The 20,290-nt window shown below is 44.3% G+C and overlaps 1 protein-coding gene across 3 annotated transcripts; it reads left to right on the forward strand.

Annotated features, from left to right (window-relative positions):
* The first annotated feature begins 1,401 nt into the window (after positions 1 to 1,401).
* Slc20a1 (solute carrier family 20 member 1) lies at positions 1,402 to 14,820 on the forward strand. Of its 3 annotated transcripts, XM_034494227.1 has the most exons (11): positions 1,402 to 1,684; positions 2,131 to 2,744; positions 2,873 to 3,013; positions 3,209 to 3,294; positions 7,391 to 7,487; positions 9,654 to 9,773; positions 10,898 to 11,164; positions 11,269 to 11,827; positions 12,293 to 12,478; positions 13,130 to 13,214; positions 13,887 to 14,820. In XM_034494227.1, the coding sequence occupies exons 2-11, from the start codon at positions 2,399 to 2,401 to the stop codon at positions 14,046 to 14,048; spliced, it is 2,049 nt and encodes a 682-aa protein (XP_034350118.1). In that variant the 5' UTR covers positions 1,402 to 1,684; positions 2,131 to 2,398; the 3' UTR covers positions 14,049 to 14,820. The 3 variants fall into 3 exon arrangements, with proteins under 3 accessions (XP_034350118.1, XP_034350119.1, XP_076785847.1); XM_076929732.1 differs by lacking the exons at positions 1,402 to 1,684; positions 2,131 to 2,744; positions 2,873 to 3,013; positions 3,209 to 3,294; positions 7,391 to 7,487 and adding an exon at positions 7,618 to 7,636; XM_034494228.2 differs by lacking the exons at positions 1,402 to 1,684; positions 9,654 to 9,773; positions 10,898 to 11,164; ... (2 more) ...; positions 13,130 to 13,214; positions 13,887 to 14,820 and adding an exon at positions 7,578 to 7,780 and having other exon boundaries at positions 2,246 to 2,744.
* The last annotated feature ends 5,470 nt before the right edge of the window (positions 14,821 to 20,290 follow it).

The raw sequence follows: 20,290 nt of genomic DNA on the forward strand, positions 1-20,290 counted from the left end.
GTTGCATTTGAAAATGCCAGAATTACATGCCGGGGTCAGTGTCCTGGAACATGAACTTTGTTTTCTAGCCATGACCTTGGGGTCAATAGACCTGTATAACCTATACGATTCTGAGTCTACCAGATTATAGGTCACAGAACACTCCAGTGAAGTTATAATTTACAACATGTTTGTTTATGCTATTCATTGCCCTACCTTTGGAGATGATAAAATTGCAGGGAGGGTTTTAGAGTATTCTAAATCAGGTATTTCTGGCTGGAATACTTAAGTTTCACTATAACCCTCATAACTTAAATCTCTCAAGGAGTGGTAACTAGTTAGTTCTGAGCTTAGGCAATAAAACGAAAAGCCAAATGTGCATAACTAAAATTTAATGTCAGAACTACACCGTATACCATATAGGGGACCAGGAAGCAATCGTTATTTCAGAAGAACGGGAAAACTTTCAGGATGAGAAGAGGACATCCTCTCTAACCTTTTCCTATAATCTAAAATAGGCACATTCAGAAAAAAAAAAAAGTAACGAGGAAACGAACGTTCATTTCCTGAACATCTATTGAATTCCAGTCACATGCTTACATCTTAGCTAATATAATTCTCCTTACTGGGTAAGAACTTGTAACCAGAATACCTGAATTAGTACTGCCTGTCGCCACAAGCCCCGATGAGCCAGACAGGAAATGCATCTTTGTTGTGCTTTACACACAATCCCAACCCGTCCTCCAGTCTCCTCTCCCACTGCTAGTATTTCACGTTCCCGAGCACTCGGTTTGAGAGGCCTAGGGTTTGCTCAAGGTGACACACTGCAGCAAATATGAGTTAAGAATTCGAATCCGAAGTAACATCCTCCCCGCTGCGCCACAGCCGGGGCTCCTAAAGAGCAGGTCCGCCGCGGGGAAACTAATGACCCATGGCTCTCCCTCAGTGCAGTGCCACAGCTGGGAACGCAAGCCTGTCCTCGTGACTACTGAATCTTTCCGTTTTCACCCAAGTGCGTGACTGCGGGAGCGAGGTGGCCACGTGAGATCCCTCCACCCCCTCCGGGCGAGGAAGAGATCGGGTCCGGCCAAGGGCAAGTCCCAGTACACGCGCTCTTCCGCGTCGCCACAGAGCTGACCCGGGCCCGCGTGGGAGAAACTCGGAACGACCTTGGTGGCGGCCTCTGAGTCCCCGCGTGAGGACCTGCGTGCCTGGGCGAGACTCTCCCACAGTCCCCGCCCGCAGCCACCCGGCGTGGCCAGCGCAGACAGGATAACCGGGGCGAGGCTGCAGGGAGGCGGCTGGCCAGTCCCACGTGGACCAGCTCCTCTTTGGGGGCGGGGCCTCCGGAACATCCCGGCCAATCAGCGCCGCTTCCCAGCTCACCCGGCTAGGCGCGCCCGGCCATCCTGTGGTTGCGTCATATCAGAGGCGGGACTTCGGGCGGGCGCGAGGCTCGGCAGGTCACGTGGGGCGCGGAACGGGCTATAAATAGGAGCCGGCGGCGTGCTCGCTAGATGATGGCCGCCGGCGCGCACTGCGCGTTTTCTTCTCTCGCCTGCTGAGGCGCCCGCGGCTGCTTCACGAGTGGGTTGAGAGTCCCTCCGTGCTGTTCCCGGTATTGCCGTCCTGAGTTGTGCGATCGTGGCTCGAGCCTGCCTCAGCCTCGTTCTTCTGGTCTCTGTTCGGCCCTCAGTTGCCTTTGGTGAGTGGCGGCGCGGCACCCGTGCAAAGGTCCTTTCTTCTCTGGAGTGGGCCCGGGTGAGGGGAGCTGGCGGGCGGGTGTGGGCGGCGGGCTGTAGGATCCCGCTGCGCTGCTGTCCGTCCGTCTCCCGCCTCCCCACGCCGCACCCTTCCGCGAGCCTTTTCGGCGGTCCTCGGCAGGCGCGCGCGCGGGAATGGCCTTTTTCCGGTCTTCCACGGAGGGCGCGCGCGGGCAAGCGGCCGGAGACAGAACAGAACCCGTGGGGCGGGGCGGGGCGGGACGGGCTGGGGGGTGGGGGAGCACAGACATCGCCATGTGCCCCACCTTGCACGGTGTTTGAGGGGACTGAGGACAGAAGTGACGGGCGGGGGCACTGCGGAGTGTCTGGCTGTCCTCTTCCTAGGGATGCGCCGCTATTGTTATTTTCTCCCACTTCGTCCCCCCAGGATGAACTTGTGTCCTTTCTCTAATCCGCCATGGAATTCTGCTCCGTGCTTTTAGCCCTCCAGAGCCAAAGAAACCCCAGACAACAGACGCCCAAACGCAGCGTATAGCAGTAACTCCCCAGCTCGGTTTCCGTGCCGTAGTTTACAGTATTTAATTTTATATAATATATACTATTTATTATAGCATTTTTGATACCTCATTCCGTTTACACATCTTGAAAGCCGCTCAGTAATTCTCTTATTATTTAAAGAACCACTACACTAGAGAATGGAATCTACTGTGGCAACGATTACTAGTACTCTAGCTGCTGTTACTGCTTCTGCTCCACCGAAGTATGACAATCTATGGATGCTCATCCTGGGCTTCATCATTGCATTTGTCTTGGCATTCTCTGTGGGAGCCAATGATGTAGCAAATTCGTTCGGTACAGCTGTAGGCTCAGGTGTAGTGACCCTGAAGCAAGCCTGCATCCTAGCTAGCATCTTTGAAACTGTGGGCTCCGCCTTGCTGGGGGCCAAAGTGAGTGAAACCATCCGGAAGGGCTTGATAGATGTGGAGATGTACAACTCGACTCAAGATCTGCTCATGGCTGGCTCGGTCAGTGCTATGTTTGGTAAGTTGTTATACCTTATGTTCTTGCCAGTCCTGAACCCTTTTCCGCTTCTTTCCATGAGAACACACTGCTTATGTAACAGTTTTGCCATCTACCTGACAAAATGTGATTAATTCTATTTATTTCAGGCTCTGCTGTGTGGCAACTAGTGGCTTCGTTTTTGAAGCTCCCTATTTCCGGGACCCATTGTATTGTCGGTGCAACCATTGGTTTCTCCTTTGTGGCAAAGGGGCAAGAAGGTGTCAAGTGGTCTGAACTGATAAAAATTGGTATGTTTAATTCTAAATGGTTTGGGTTTTATTTATTTGTCGTGTGCTGCTGTAATACTTACTGTGTCTGTTGAATGGGTGCATGATTGAAGTCAAGGGGCAAGTTGAAGAGTATCAGAAATGGAACACCTAACATTTCAGGGTCTCATTTCCCTACTTTCCAGACTTGACACTTTACTTTGTGTTCTATTCCAGTGATGTCTTGGTTCGTCTCTCCACTACTTTCTGGTATTATGTCTGGAATTTTATTCTTCCTTGTTCGTGCTTTCATCCTCCGTAAGGTAACCTTTCTACTTAACGACCTTTCATGAGTCACATTCAGTCTTGTTCAGACTCACTGGTATTCTCTCAGATGTGACTGGTATGTAAGTATGGGGCTTTGGAAAGTTAAAAGTTCTTTGTTCTGTATCTCCTGTACGTTGTGGAGTTCTGTGAAAGAAGCAAGTTTTTTAATGCCCCAGAGGGCATTCAGGAAGGAAAAAACTGGGTAGTTCTATGGTCTGCCAGGAAATAAAGGGACTGGGAGTGAAAACTAAGAACATTTGTTTAAGATGGCTCTGTCTGCATAGATTAGTACATTCAGGACAATTGGAATTGTAACCTTTTAGTTCAGTAAGTCACAGAATCCTTTCTAAATTGCCACTTAAATTGGTCTCTCTCATGATTGTCAAGTACATAGAAGTTTCTCGATGGGGCCTTCTACCTGTAGGACTCCACTTTCTCAGTAAAAAGAGTAGGGATGGGTTGTTAGGTTTTTTTTGTTTGTTTGTTTGTTTGTATGTTTGGTTTTTTGTTTCATCTTTTGGGTTTTTTTTTTTTTTTTTGTTTTTTTTTGTTTTTTTTTTTTTTTTTTTGTTGTTGTTGTTTTAAAAAAATTGGGAAGCCATTGAATTTCCTGACTACTTGAAAATCCCTTTTGAGAGACCTAGTGGTATTTCTTTTATCATGGAGTCTGATCCTGGCTCCACAAAAAAATGGAGACAACAAGGGATTATGTTGACTCTGGACTGAATTACAGTAAGAGTAAATGAATTTTTCTCAGGAGACAGAGTTGTCCTATTTTCTAGGGTGAATGGTTCTTAACAGTCCTTTGTTAAGTTCTTTTAAAATTCCCCTAAACAGTAGAAATCTGAGTGAGGGGAGATAGGTACTTTATCCTAACGGACTCCCCACTTGGTGATCTAGTTCTCAAGTCTCTTGGGAACGATTTATGTCTTTCTCAATAGAAATCCTCCCTGGCTCCTTCCTGATTCACTATACTTACCATTATGTGTCTGGCAGAACGTGTCTAGCATGGTGAGCATTAGAAAGATCTCTAGCTTGGCACAGTGTGACTGAGGAAATAGTTCATTGATGCCCAACCTCTAGATTTAGTATTCTTTCATCTAGCAAGCAGGTATGATATGCACTCCCCTGATTCCCCTATCTGTAGTATATGGTAATTTGAGTCTCACCAGTATGCAGGAATCATAGTTTTTAGTGTTCTTGTTAGAGCCACTTATCTTTTGATATACCAGAAAACCAGAATAATTAATAGGATGCTATTTGGATTCCTGTTTTATAAAGGTTTATTCTGGCCCCTTTGATTATTGGGAAATAGATCATTCTGATTCTGGAGAGCCCCTTGTATCAGATCTGAGAACTGATTGGTGGTCATTTCTGGAAGTGAGAACAGAGGTGCAAAGTGGGGTGGAGTTCTCAATGCCCGGAACCTCTCATTGATGATATATGCCAAGTATCTTTATTCTCACTGTGTTATTGAAATGTCAAGTTGTATATGTTAACTAATAATTCTTTTGTATGGTCTCATGTAGCCTAGGCTGGCCTTGAACTTCTAATCCTCCTGCATTCACCTCCCAAGTACTTGAATTACTGGAGTGTGCTCCCATTCCCAGCTTGAGTATAGATGGAATGGCCATGGTCAGGAATGATGGACAAGCTTTAGTACAGTGCTGACTTTGAGGATTTTCCCCCTTTGTCTCTCACTTGTTTACTAATCCCTCAGTAACAGATGAGGGACCCTTTCCTGTCTCCATGTTACTGAGTGAGGTATTCACATCATTTCCAACTGAAGTTTTAAATTCTCTGTCTCATTCCTTCTTATACTGGGCCCAAAATAGTTCCTGGAAGTCTGTTGACTTGACAGAAAGACCTAGTGCGTATTTGGTTTTCATCTTTATCACTATATATAAAAGATAAGGAGTTTACATGATGAGAAAACCATTTAATAAAAATCACTAGCCTAGCTAGGAAGACCTGGGAAGAGGCTGGAGGGGAGAGACCTTTCTTATTTTACCATTTTCCTTGACTCTTAGGAAGTTATGAAGTGGTTTGTTTTTGTTTTTAAGCCATTGAGTCTGTATTTCATCGTGTCTTAAGGCTAGTTATTCTCTAACTATCCCAAGCTATATACTCTTATTTTAAATACATTATTATCTTGTGACTAAGCCTCTGTAGCCCAGGTTGATCTTGAATCTGGGGGTCTTCTGCTTCAGCACGCCCAGTGCTGGTATAACACCATGTTCACGGTGGCCCCATAGCTGGGGACTACTACTTCAGGGAATATTTAATTTTAGGCCCCAAGTAAAGAAAATGTATGTAGGGTGTTTTTTACTTGATGGGTCAGTTACTAAATATAAATAGCATTTGAAAATTGATACGAGGGTCTCTACCTACTGCCTACAATGCCTACAGAATATTCTCGGAACCTTGGATTAGCTTGTCTACCTCAGGCTCTTGTCTGCCTTTAGGTGTAGCCTTCATCTGTTTAGTTATTCAGGGTGAGTCATGGTTCTGTAGGTTGCTTTTGATCTGCTGTCTTACCAATAGTGTCCTCCTAAACAATGGATAAAACTTTAAAATTAAGTGTTCTTTATGAGGGGCTTTAACTTCACTGATTTTTAAGCTTCCCCTCCCCCAAAATCTTTTTTTTTTTTTTTTTTTTTTTTTTTTTTTGGTTTTTTGAGACAGGGTTTCTCTGTGTAGCCCTGGCTGTCCTGGAACTCACTCTGTAGACCAGGCCTGCCTCTGCCTCCCAAGTGCTGGGATTAAAGGCATGCACCACCACCACCCGGCTTCCCCCAAAATCTTAATGATTGTCAGAAACTCTGGTATCTCATTTGGGTCTTCACCTCTGTCTGACCCTTAAGATTTTCAGCTGGAATTGTGACTAGGGTAGCGTTAAACTTTTGTGCTGAAGGTTTGGCCTTCCTGATGAGACCTATGTTCTTATTCTTTTAAATGTTTGGCTTAGAAGTTTTTCTGTGGAATTATCAATAATACATACATGGGAACTATTTTTATTTTCAGTCACAGTGACCATTGGTACTTCTTAAACATTTCACAGCTTCACCTTGGGGTCTTTGTACTTGCTTATCCCCCTCCTCCCATCCCCCTCCTCCCATTCCCTTCCTCCCATCCCCCTCCTCCCATTCCCCTCCTCCCATCCCCTCCTCCCATTCCCCTCCTCCCATTGCCTTCCTCCCATCCCCCTCCTCCCATCCCCCTCCTCCCATCCCCCTCCTCCCATCCCCCTCCTCCCATCCCCCTCCTCCCATTCCCCTCCTCCCATCCCCCTCCTCCCATTCCCCTCCTCCCATCCCCCTCCTCCCATCCCCCTCCTCCCATCCCCCTCCTCCCATCCCCCAGTGGATAGGTAGCTTACACTTTCCACACTCTTGACATAGGTCAGCCCAACTGATGTCACTCCCATATTTTATTAAAATGTCTCTTCCCGTCAACATCCTCTTGCCTGTTTTTGTTTTTCCCTTTAAAAGCATTTGTCAACCCAGTATATTATTGTGTAGTAGAAAATGACTCTCAGTTCTATGAAAATGGAGACTTGGTCTGGTCCGTCCTCTATTTCAGGGCCCTGAACAGTCTAGTTCTTGACAGTCACTAGACTGAGTGGATGGCTGGGTTCATAGTTGAATTAACTTTGCACTTTGGTAAAGCCGTATGCCACATTGATCAGATACATAGATAAGATGGTTGTGTTTAGTTTGCAGACTTTTTTAATTTAAGGAGGCAGGGCATGAGGAAATAAGTATTTTACCTTAGTCTGTTTTTCTCCTGTTCAGTACATCCTGGGGGGGCCTGTGTTCAGGTTTACAGATGGACTTTGGATAACTCAGAGGAACTGGTTATTTGGGATATTGGCTACATCCTCGTTACTAAGATTAGGGAGAAAGTCCCCGATGGATGGAAAGTGGCCTTAGCTTTCTTAGGTAGCAAATGCAGGACAAAGCCCAGTTGGCTTTGTAGAAATGATGGGGGAGGCTGCTAGCACCGTGATTCCCTAGTCTGTCTGGCCACGGGGTGCTCTGGAAATTGATCTACATTTACAGCTTTTAAGATACTGATCTTAATGTTTTACAGGCAGATCCAGTTCCTAATGGCTTACGAGCTTTACCAGTTTTTTATGCCTGCACAATTGGAATCAACCTCTTTTCCATTATGTATACTGGAGCACCGTGTAAGTTCAAATCAAGATATTTAAATGTGAATTTAAGGTTATTTACAAAACTTTCATTAAATGCCCAATTTACCCCTTTTTGCTTTACAGGGCTGAAATCTTCTAGAAGGTGGCTGGCCTGCACCCATTTCAGAAGGCTGCAGGCTAGTGTATGCTGAGTTAACCTAGATAGGTTTCCAACCAAAGAGACCTGCTCAGATTCTAAATCACTACCGACCTTTCCTCTTTAGTCTTCACAGGATCCACTGATAATATGACCTTCTCCCTCCCTTTCTTGTATCTGTGCTAAAAGTGCTGGAAATGATACTGGCCTCAACTACTGAAGAGTTGTTAGTTAAATCTGTTCTTCAATAATCAGCTATTTAGGACTGGTTGTTAGAGGTCTCCTTTCTCTCCCAGTTTGGAGCCATTTCAGTTTCTCAGTTCTCAATTTGCGCCCCTGAATTGACTTGAATGAGAAGAGTTGGGATGTGTAACACCTGGTCTAATTACACTTGAAAGAAGAATTTCCACAGCTAAGAGAAAGAAAGCATTTGAGGAATATAAAGGCTCTGGTGTTGGTTACTTTTATATTGGGACTAAGGGAAGGCAAGGATTTGTTGTCAACTGGAAGATTGATAGGTTGGACTTTGAGGCAGAGCAGCACAGGTCTGGCATCCATTGACTTGCTACCTATGTGTAGGACCTTAGGCATTTACTACGCTCATTCCTCTGACTATTGCGCGGCAAGAGGAAAGACTGTGCTGCCCAGGGCACCCATGTCTCTGTGTGTAAACAGAGAACTAAATAGCAAAATGATTTATCCTCATGTTAGATGTGCTCTCATTCTCAATTCTTAAAGGATTTTAATGCTTGTGGCCTCCAAATTGGTTCCACCTCTGGTTCATGGATTGTGACCTGTGTGGTATTGCCACTGAAATGATGTAGTAAGTCACCAAGCAAAACAAAACCGCAGAGTATTTCTCACACTGTCGTTCTTAAAATGTCAGTAAAGAAACACACGATGGGACTGGCCTTGATGCGGGGACTTTGTTACTTTTATCTTTTATGGTCATTTCTAAGAAAATCCAGTCCTTTCATTCCCCCCTTTTGACTTGGAATGTAGACAAATTTAAACTGATAGAGACTGACTAGACCTCATGGATGTTTTACTTTGTGTGACGTAACTACTGATCACAATTGAAAGCAGAAATTAAAATGAAAAGGCCAGCGGACAGGAAGAACTTCAGGTCTGAAAGATTTCAACTTATGTCTGATTCCTAAAGACTAGTTAGTTCTTAGTATTTTCTATCTCTTACACTGCTAGAGATGGAATCTAGGGCTTTGTGCAACAGTAATGTTCCCATTTTATAAGTGACTTACTATGCAGTAAGCAAAATCAAGTGCTTGTCTCAAGCACAGGTGACTTAGCTGCTGTGGGAAGGGACACTCAGACATCAGCTGAGTGCTGTGAATGATCTCCACTCCATAATAGGCCAGCAGTCCTGGTTGCCTGTGTACCAGTGACAAGCTGACACTCACCCAACACTGCTGATCCTGAGGTTGTTAAGCCAAGGGAAAAAAGTATTGGAGGACAAGTCTCTCTGGCTTGTTACTGAACTACCACTAAACTTGTTTTTTGTGAAAGACAAGTATTAAGCAAGTGTCTTCCCATAGTTAATAGCCCTGTTTTCTGCTAGCTTGATGAATCAGTTTCCCCAAAGGCTGCCTGGTACAGTTAATGTAGTAACTTTCCACAGCAGTATGATACTGACTTGAGATACTTTCCTTTTTGACATTAAAATAAATCATATGTAAGTGTAATATGGGACAGTTAGGATGAGGTGCTGGGTGAAGAAAGGGATGCTTTGATTGGTTTTATAGCTACAGGTCCTTAGTGTAGTGATTCTTTATATCTGTAGGGCCAAGCATGTGAAGAAAGCTAGCATGTGAGTCCAGCAAGTGTGTCAGTGGCTCTGATTGCTGTGGGCTTAAGATGGTCATTGAGGTTTTCTCCATGGTCCACCCGTATAGCCAGTAGCCTGATGAAACTCTGGAATGGAAGCAGCTGTAACGGGTGACGGTGACGGGCTGGCTTGGGGAAGCCCTCCTTCCCCTCAGGAGGGTTTACACGTTGCAGCGGGCAGTTGCCCTGGGGTTTTCAAGATGCACCATTTTATCTCGTAGTGCTGGGCTTTGACAAACTTCCTCTGTGGGGTACCATCCTCATCTCGGTGGGATGTGCAGTTTTCTGTGCCCTTATCGTCTGGTTCTTTGTATGTCCCAAGATGAAGAGAAAAATTGAACGTAAGTAATACAGTTTAATAGTGTTCCCCTCTCCCTCTACTCTTCCCTTCCTTTCCCCCTCTTTCCCTTATCTATAAGAGTACACTATTTTGGGATAGAGGAGGCATTTGCTTCAGCTACCTTTGTATACTCAGCTTAGATGGCTGTGTGACAGTGTGTACACATATACATTGTGTATTGCAGACACACTTGTCACATTCCCTTGTGCTAGAGCTGTAACACAGGGAGAAGAAACACTTTTAGATATAAGTAATCTCTTAAGTCATTGAAGGATGTTTTTGTGGTATAGTTAAATACCAACTTTAAGTTTTGACTGGTGCTAGTCTTTGTGTCTTATTTAGTGGTTAAGATAGTTTAGTAGAATCCTATTCTGTCCCTGGAATGTTAGTTTGCGGATGCACAGCAGGACGGGAATGCATAGACTGCAGCAGCGTTAGAGGAATGCTGTGTTAGAGGAATGCTGCGTCATTGCAGTTCTGAGGAGCCGCCCAGAGCTCTGTGCTAGTCAGCTGTGCAGCACACAGTGGGAATGAGGCTTTCAGGACTCTGACCTCATTTTTGTCTCAGTCTGGAAGGAGAGACAAATCTTACTTTAATGCTATACTAATGTGAGGTGTTTGAGCCAGTAGGTGACCATGGTGAGCTGGCCTGGTAGGTAGAAATACTGCCTGGCTACTGGGTTTGGAAGTGTTTAGGTATGACGGTTACAGCTCAGTTGTCTGTACTCTTGACTGAAGAGTTAAGAGATTCCTCAGGGCAGTCTTAACTCTTTAGTCAGCTGCCAGGCTTGAGCTCCCGTTTCATGACCAAGAGCTAAAGATGGCTTTACACTTGTAATTATAAAAATAAAATGCCAGAAATGGACCAGAACCCTGAAATACTTAGTATCAGGCAATTCACAGCAGTTTGTCAGCCCCCATTTCTCCAAGCAGTGTGCTCCTGCATGGCTGCCTTGTCCCTCCCAATGGAAAGATGAATTCCTGAAATAATAAGAGAGCAGCACTGTTAGCTTGGATTTTGACTAAAATTTACATCTATTATTTTGAGATGGGTTTCAGGGGTGGATAGAAAGGAATGTGGGGCAAGGTAGTATAGTCAAGTCAGAAATTGCCTTTATTTTTTAGGAGAAGTAAAGTCTAGTCCCTCTGAAAGTCCCTTAATGGAAAAGAAGAGCAACTTAAAAGAAGACCATGAAGAAACAAAGATGGCTCCTGGGGATGTTGAGAATAGGAGTCCTGTGTCTGAGGTAGTGTGTACCACTGGGCCACTCCGGGCTGTGGTGGAGGAAAGAACAGTGTCATTCAAACTTGGTGACCTGGAGGAAGCTCCGGAGCGAGAGCGGCTTCCCATGGACCTGAAGGAGGAGACCAGTATAGACAGTTCCATCAATGGTGAGTTAACTGTCCAGGGTTTCCTAGTGCCCCGGGGTAGTGGAAAGGCTGCTATTCTGGCTGATGCACTTTGCATTGAATATTGCCTTTTTGGTCTTGGCTAGGTGCAGTGCAGTTACCTAATGGGAACCTTGTTCAGTTCAGTCAAACTGTCAGCAACCAGATCAACTCCAGTGGCCACTATCAGTATCACACTGTGCACAAGGATTCTGGCTTATATAAAGAGCTGCTCCATAAGTTACATCTGGCCAAGGTGGGAGACTGCATGGGAGACTCTGGGGACAAGCCCTTGAGACGCAACAACAGCTACACTTCCTACACTATGGCAATATGTGGCATGCCCCTGGATTCATTCCGTGCCAAAGAAGGTGAACAAAAGGGAGACGAAATGGAGACGCTGACATGGCCTAATGCAGATACCAAGAAGCGGATTCGAATGGACAGTTACACCAGTTACTGCAATGCTGTGTCTGACCTTCACTCCGAGTCTGAGATGGACATGAGTGTTAAGGCCGAGATGGGTCTGGGTGACAGAAAAGGAAGCAGTGGCTCTCTTGAAGAATGGTATGACCAGGATAAGCCTGAAGTGTCCCTCCTCTTCCAGTTTCTGCAGATCCTTACAGCCTGCTTTGGGTCATTTGCTCATGGTGGTAATGACGTCAGGTTAGTCCACATGACTCTCAGTGTTACTTACTGACTATTTTTAAACAGTCTTACCCTCTCGTGTATACTGCTCTACCTCTGGGAGACACTGAGTAATCTAGACAGGATGAAGCAACAGGAAGTTGGTTTAGATTTTAAGAATGATTTTAGCTTTATTTCTAGACAAGATAAACAGATGGGAATGAGTCTTTGCTAAATTGGGACTTCAGTGATGAAAAACTTAAAATCACGGGCATCCCTGAAAGTGGACCTAGGGGTTAGTATTAGCCTTGTTTCTCTGGCCAGTAAGCTTCATTGCCTGCAACTTGCTCTAAGCTACGTGTGAAAGACCTTCTGTCACAGCAGCCGTGTTGGGCTTCTGTAGGATAGTTAGCTAAGTGACACTGGTCCGTCACCTAACAGATTGGGTCTTGACAAAAAGTGGTTCTGCCTAAAAAGTCACCACTGTCCTCTTTGTTCTTCCAGCAATGCTATCGGCCCTCTGGTTGCTCTGTATCTTGTTTATGAAACGGGAGATGTTTCTACAAAAGCAGCGACACCCATATGGCTTCTGCTTTATGGTGGTGTTGGCATTTGCATGGGTCTGTGGGTTTGGGGAAGAAGAGTTATCCAGACTATGGGGAAGGACCTGACACCAATCACACCCTCCAGGTAAGCAGATGAATCATGCTTTAGGTAGAGCCTCAAACTTTTCAAGAGATATTGTGTGGAGGGTAGCACATGGGTCTCTAGCTAAAGGAGTGTATGCTGTTATTCTCACAATTGATCTGAACATTTTCTGCTGCACTTACCGTCTGACTTGTAAACACTTTTTGTCAATCTGCTCAGTTCCAGTGATCATGTAATTGGAATTTTCTGAGAAAGATGTAGTAGAGTAAATAATTATATACATGACTTTGATTTGGGAGCTAAAACCTTATATTTTATTCAGAATAAAAGTTCCTTTTTTGTTTGTTTGTTTGTTTGTTTGTTTGTTTGCTTTTTGAGATAGGGTTTCTCTGTCTTGGCTGGCCTGGAATTCATTATATAGAGCAAACTGGCCTCGAACCCAGAAATTCATCTGCCTCTGTTTTCCAAGTGTTAGCATTAAAGGCATATCCCAGCTTTTTAAATAATATCATTCCAGAAGTACTTACTCCTCAGATGTTCGTACCTTGGCCCAGTTTAAGTAGGTTTTGGGGGTTAGAGGCAATGATCAGTTTTTGACACTGAGTAGAACAAAGCAAGATTAGACCCAGTTACTTTAGTGTTGGGTTTTCAGAAAACCCTACATTGTTGACAAGCATCTTTTTGTATCAACAGTGGTTTTAGTATTGAACTGGCATCTGCCTTCACTGTGGTCATCGCATCAAACATTGGCCTTCCCATCAGCACAACTCATTGTAAAGTAAGTGGAGTGGGGATGTCATGGGCCCTCAAAGCCGATCAGGAGCTTGGGTGTGTCCACTGTTCAGGTGGATCTAGGCGGGCTCCTACTACTTGTGGTAGTAAATAGACTGTTTAGCAAATTTGTGAGGCTTATTTATAAGGGTGGTCTTCTAGTGAAAGCATTATATATAGGGCCTCTTGGGCCTGTCGTGCTGAGACACTGAACTTTTAAGAAGTTGCTGGATGAACATATAACATAGTTATTGAATAAAGAAGAAACTGACTTCCTTGGAAGAGCTGAATCTGGTCCAGGCTGGGGCCTGCCAAGTCATTCTTTCTGCTAGGGCGGTTGTTGGGGAATCAGAAATTTAACTTAGAAAAAGGAGTCTTGTCACATTTTAGCACATTTAGCAACAGATTTAATGGTTGAATATTTATATCGCCTTCACCTGGCCATGGGTAATTTTAGCTTGTTAGAAGTTAGCTTCTGGCTTGTGTCACATGCCTGTAATTTCACCTCTTGGGATTCTGAAGTAGGAGGATCACAAGTTCAATCCTGTTTGGACAACAGTGAGAACAGCCGTGTCTTTCTTCAGACAAACTGCATCCATGGAGCTGGGTTCATTGCGTGTCTGCATTTCCTGTCCCAGGTGTCTTTTTGCTGAGTAATGTCCTGTCTGTTTCTCTCTAGGTGGGCTCTGTTGTGTCTGTTGGCTGGCTCCGATCAAAGAAGGCTGTTGACTGGCGACTGTTTCGAAACATTTTTATGGCCTGGTTTGTCACAGTCCCCATTTCTGGGGTCATCAGTGCTGCTATCATGGCAGTGTTCAAGTACATCATTCTGCGAGTGTGAAGCTGAGGTCAAAAGTTGTGTCAGTGTCTGGGACCATCGGACACATTCCTGTTCCTAAAAGAATGCTCACAGTGTTGCTGAAGACAGACAGGGGTTTTAAAGTTCGGCAGCCGTGGGAAGGAAGTGTAATTTACACTATAATTGCTTTTGTGCTAAATATGACTTATCTCAAAATTAGCTATGTAAAATAGCCAGGTTTCCATTGATTCATTCTAAGGTCCCTTTTCTCTCCTGGGCTATGAATTCCTGTATATATTTCTCTACTTTTGTATCAGGCATCAATTCCATTATGTTTTAATGTTGTCTGTGAGATAACTTATGTGGGTTCTTTCTAAACAGCCAGGCAGAGCCATTTGATGGCATATACTGCATTGTTGGCCTCACCAGCTTCTTCCCCAACATGCACAGGGACTTAACAAACATGTAACTGAAGCTTCCCTCGTAGTCTATCATAGAAATAGTCACGGCACTCTGCTCCCTGCCACTAGTGGCAGGTTCTGTTGACATGTGACAACTTCTTAGAGGGCCGAGAATCTTTGGCACAGTAAAAATAAAAGTTTGTAGTAACTTCTTTGCAAACAGTTCATGGACATGTTGCTAAGAAGTAGGAAGACAAAGCCTCCTGGCGGTTGTGGTTATTCTTTTGAGATTGTGGCCGTGTGGGATGGGTGAATGAAGTGGAACGTGAACTTCGGGCAAATTCAATGGGACAGCCTTCCATGTTCATCTGTCTACCTCTTAACTGAATAAAAAGCCTACAGTTTTTAGAAAATTTGTTCTTGTGCTTTTTGTTTTTATTGAGTCCTGATCTTTCAGCCTTATGACATTCTTAGGATGTGTGTACCTTTCCAAATGAAGGTGCTATCCAAGTTCAAGCTCCTCACTGTCTACTGTGATCCCCTGATGTTGCCCCACAGAACAACTTGATGTTGATGGCTTCTATCCTGAGAATTACTGGACAATGCTTTTGACATTTTTAGTTTCAAAGTATTATAATCAAACTCATGACTAAGCCAGGAGAAGGCTATGTCCAAGAAGGTTGTCCACCCGAGAGTTTTCAGTAAATGTTTCCACTTGCCACAGGCACTGAGCAGTTGGCACTTAGTCCTCAGGAACACTGGCAGGTCTTACCCTAAGATTGGAGCTCTTCAGTGCTTGGTGTGTATTGGCAGAGAATAAGCATCTGGAGGCTTAGGCTGGCTGCCAGTAGAATTGGGAAGATGGACCCGAGTGTTAAATCTGGATCTGAGGGTTAGAAAGAGGTGCTGAGAACTGGTTCTGGCCTTCATTCACATGACTGATCTATGGCATGAACATCCACGCTCTTCCACAGTGTTGTGATGACAGCACAGTGCTTTCTTCAATTTTTCCTAGCTTAGGATGTACTCAGAGCAAATAGGAGGAGAGGAGCCCCTAGAGGTCAGAGGTGACACCATAGAGGCTGGGCATGTGCTAGTAAGAGCACTAGTCTTTAGTTGTTATAGATGTTTTCTTAAAAATTAAGGTCGTTTTATATTAGAGCCAGCAGTAAGATTTTTAGTAAAAGATTGAGGTCTGTTGTGGCCATTTTCCTTTCCTGAGTAGCTACCTCCAGATTGGTTGTTTTGGTATTTACTCCTGCATAAACACATTACTAATTAGTCCTTTTTGTATGTTTAGTTATATTGGGAGGCATCTGGTTTTCAGCTCCAGTGGTTCTCAACTGGGGTGATTTTTCTTTGGGTCTCACACATGTAAACTTACTGGGATACATCTGTGATTATTAAAGTTAGTAGATGCTACTGACCAGAAATGTCATGAACATTATATAGCACCTCTGAGATTAAAGAAACCTGATGTAGGCCGGTTCTAGTTGGCTGTTTACTTGGGGATCCCATAGGAAAATTCAGAAGGATGAAAGTCCAACTGCTTAGCTGGTCACCACACAGTCTAACCTCTGTTTTCAGCATAGGCAGCTTTTGCTTTGTTTGGCCGATTGTGGATTTCTGTTGCTGTGGTTTAGGTAAATACTGGTCAACAACCTGGTTCACACGTCAGTCAGTCTGATATGTGAGTCATTGCGTAAAGTGCAAACTTCAATGCTAGGTCTTGAGTCTGAAAATCACATTTAGAAAATACCAGTTACTCATGATCAGTGGTCCAGCTCAGCTTCCAAAGTCTGCAGATGACTGTGCTCTGTGTGTTGCTTCATTGGAGAATGACAAAGATTTTTGGCTGCTTTACCTCTTCCCAAGGTAGAAATACTAGGCCAACTTTGACTGCTGTTGGGCTTTCCTCAGGCTTGAATGGAAATTGTTTTTAACATTAGACACAACTCAATCCAGCCTATGGACAGTATTACTTCAATCCTAATAGCTTCTATTAAGATGGTATCTTGTATAACTCTGCTGTCATACGTGGAGATCTTGCACATTGTTTAGCTGAAGTGGAGAGTAAGTTGAAAGTACTGTGGCAGGAATGAATGGGACACTTATTGTGTCACTGCAGGAGGCAAATCACACATGACTAGATAGATGCTTGCTGCGGGAGTTTGTGGAGGGGTTGTTCTTGTTTGGTTGGTTTAGATGTTTTGTTTTGTGTTTTTGAGTCCAAAGTCTTGGTATGTAGTGCAGACCTGCTTGAGGTCTCCTCTGCCACTGTCTCCCCAGCACCAGGATAACAGGCATGTATCACTACTTGCATCTGGGGCTGCCATTTGAGAGATTATGTATGGACAACCAGGGGGACTTAGTGATGGTAAATTTAACAAGAAAAAAAGGATGGGATTGTGATGACAAGAATGCACATGTCCCAGACGGAATGACACTGTCCGAACTTAGTAATAAGTGATCTTATAGACATGGCACAGTAAAGCGCAACGGGTAAAATGTTGGAAGCTGACCCCAAAACCATGTCAATATTCCAGTGTTTTACAGTGTATTAATGCATTGTGCTTAGTTTTCTTCCAATTACATAGGATTTCTTTTCTTTCTCTCCCCATTTCCCCAGGGTTTTGTGACTCAGGCTGGGCTCAAATTATTTATGTAGTTGAGGATGACCTTGTGCTTCTGACCCTCCCACCTCTACCTACCGGGAAGACAGGCAAGCACTACACCTGGTGTATATGGTGCTGGGGTGGATTAAACTCAGAGCTTTCTACATGTACCAACAGAGGTACATCCCAGCTCTGGGTCTCCAACTTCCGAGCCTTCTAGGGGCCAGCTTAGCATTAACTCTTCAGGGTGCAAGTCTGTTTCTGTCTCCAGTAACATTTGCAGAGCACCGATGCATCTCCTTCCACTTGTCTCTGTGATCGTTCTGGTGACCATTGCCAGGAGAGCAAACACAAAGCTTTCAATCTGATTTTCTAGGAATTCTTAAGGTATTCATAGGTTAGTGATATTTTATTTTTTTAAGTGAAAACGTAGGTACAGCAGTTTGGTGGGTCAGTGGATAAGATGGCTGACATGAAAGCACGTGGGGCAGGTAAGATGGCTCAGTGGGTAAAGCTGTGTGTCAGGGAAGCCTGTAGGCCTTAGTCCAGTACTTACAGCCCACATAAAAGTGAACAGAGGAAACCAATTCCACAAAGTTAACCTCTGACCTACACACACACACACACACACACACACACACACACACACACTGAATTAAAAACTTAAATATTTTTTTAAAGAGTTAAAAAAAAAAAAAAACCTGGCAAGATGACTTAGTGGAAAAGGGTATTTGTAGCCAATCCTGATGACCTAAGCGTGATACCCTGATGCCTGGCACACACATGACAGATGAAGAGAACCAACTCCCACAAGTCATCTTCTGACCTCCACATATGTACCATGGCATGTGTGGACCTTGCTCCCATGAAATTAATAAATTAAAAAAATTGGGTAGGCTGCTGTATGCCTGTAAACCTGGCGCTGAGGGTGGAGACAGGAAGGTCTTGGGCTTGCTGGCAGCTAGACCAACAACAGCACTAGGTGGCAAGGACCTGTCTCAGGAAGATAAGTCAGAGGGAAACAAAGGAAGATAGCTGAAGTCAACCTCTGGCATGAACATGCGCACACGCAGGTGAGCACTCCCCCAACACACACACACACACACACACACACACCCCACATGCACAGGATGAAGAATATGCTCCATGTTTACACTGAATTTCTTTTCAACAGTTAGGTATAGGAAAGAATGAGAGAGCTTCGTTGCATTCCCCTTCCCAGACGCATCACCCAAGGGAATGCCTGCATGCCTTCTAAAGAATGACATCCACACAGCTATGTACCGACACACTAATTTGTGGGATCGATCTGACAAATGAAGCTGTTTTAAAAAAATACTCATCCTTTGACAGTTCCACTCGTGTTTATAATGCATTTTGACCATATGCACACAAATGCCATTCCCTTCTCCTATTTATTCTGTAGGCCCTCTTTACAGCACACCCTCCTAGTCTCCTGTCTCCTTAAAGAGTAACCCACTGGGTTTAACAACAGTTGCTTGCCTGTGCATGGGTGTGGGGTTATATACTGGATCACGGACAACTTATCAGTGGCTATATCACTTGGGGAGAAAATGACTCTCCCTTTCTTAGTAGCTACCAACTGCCAGGCACCCCTTAGCTAGGGGTGGAGCCTCATGCCCCTTCCCATATTCATGCTGGAGTGTTGAGTGGCACTTTGCAGGTAGCCACAGTACTGGGAACTCATGTGCAGTGTCGTGTGCAGAAGACAGCATTTTACAGCACTCTTCTCCACCCTCCAACTCTATGTTCTCTGAGCCTTGGGTGGGTTCGGAGGTGAAATCGATGTCTCATTTAGAGCAGAAAACTTAACAGTTATTTATTTTTAGCGTTTTGACTAATCGTGAATCTCTGCATTAACTGCTGTCCACTGCAAAAATAGCTTCACCAATCAAGGTTGAGCGTAGCACAGATCTATGGGTTTCAGCCAAATGTTTAGAAGGCATTTTGACAACTTGTCCGTGACTTGAATAACAGTAGGAGATTCCTACCTTGGGTCAATGACCTCTTAGGTCATAGGTTCTTGGGCAAGTGTACAGTATCAAGCATTAATTGTCCCTCCTGTATTGTGAACCACAATACAGAAAGTGGATGCTTAAAAACTTCCATAATCCTCACACTACTGATGCACCAATAGGCACATCTTGCCTGACAGATTGGTGTTGCCACGCCCACGGTCTGGCTGTGGAAGAAGAGTGATGACTTTTCCAGTGGGCTGCACTGCACCTACTAACAGTATGAAAACAGCCAGGAAAAGGCATTGCCAGGTCAGTCCCAGCTTGATGCTCTACAACTGAAGTATATAGTGTCTTCAGCACTGGGTGAGCTCTAGAGGGTAGTCAGGAGCAACAGCCATAGTTTGTACTGCTGTGGCCTCTGAGTGACAACTCATAATGAGATAGCTTGAGTTGGCCCTGAATTATTATTTAATAACCCATGGTTTGTAGGAGTAGCATTATTCAACATCTATGCCAGCTGTCTCCATTCAAACTTTTCTATAAAAATTATACCTAGCCAGCCTCCAGGGCCTAGTGTGCTCAGAAATCTTAAAAGAGAATCTACTATCATCAGTTTGCTAGACCAGCACAATTCTTTACTACATTCTCAATTCCATCCTTTACCCACAGGGAAGTGGAGCTCACATTCCTCATCAAAGAAGCCTCTTTTTACAGTAAAAGGCAACCATAACAAAACCACGACTGGACACATACAGAGATCAAGAGAATGCGAGAAACCGGGGCCCCAGTGAATACAGCCACACCACAGCTCCTGCATCTGTGACTCAGGGGACATTGCAGAAGAGGGGGTGGAAAGGTTGTAAGAGCCAGAATTCCAGGAAGTCTACTGCGAAATAGCGTTTCTTAGAAATGATTATATACAAAAGACTAGAACAATGGAAATATCAATGGACAATTTCAGTTTTGTCACACTCTCTAGACAAAGAACTACGAGTAACTATTGACTGCTGGAAGAGAAGGAGGATTAGACCCTCCAGGAATGAACTGTCTGATGCAGAATGATGAGCCCTGAAATTATATACACTCAAACAACAAAAAAAGACTCAGCAGGATGCATTTATATATTTGTGTATGTACATGCACACACATACACACATCACATCAATAATCAAATAAAAACAGGCTATCAGCTTGAGAATTGGGAGCCATAAGAGGGGCTGGAGGGAGGAGGGGAGTAATGTAACTGTTTCAATTTAAAAATATTTTAAGGCTGGGTTTTGGTGACACAA

Source organism: Arvicanthis niloticus, chromosome 2 (assembly GCF_011762505.2).
Source record: "Arvicanthis niloticus isolate mArvNil1 chromosome 2, mArvNil1.pat.X, whole genome shotgun sequence".
NCBI lineage: Eukaryota > Metazoa > Chordata > Mammalia > Rodentia > Muridae > Arvicanthis > Arvicanthis niloticus.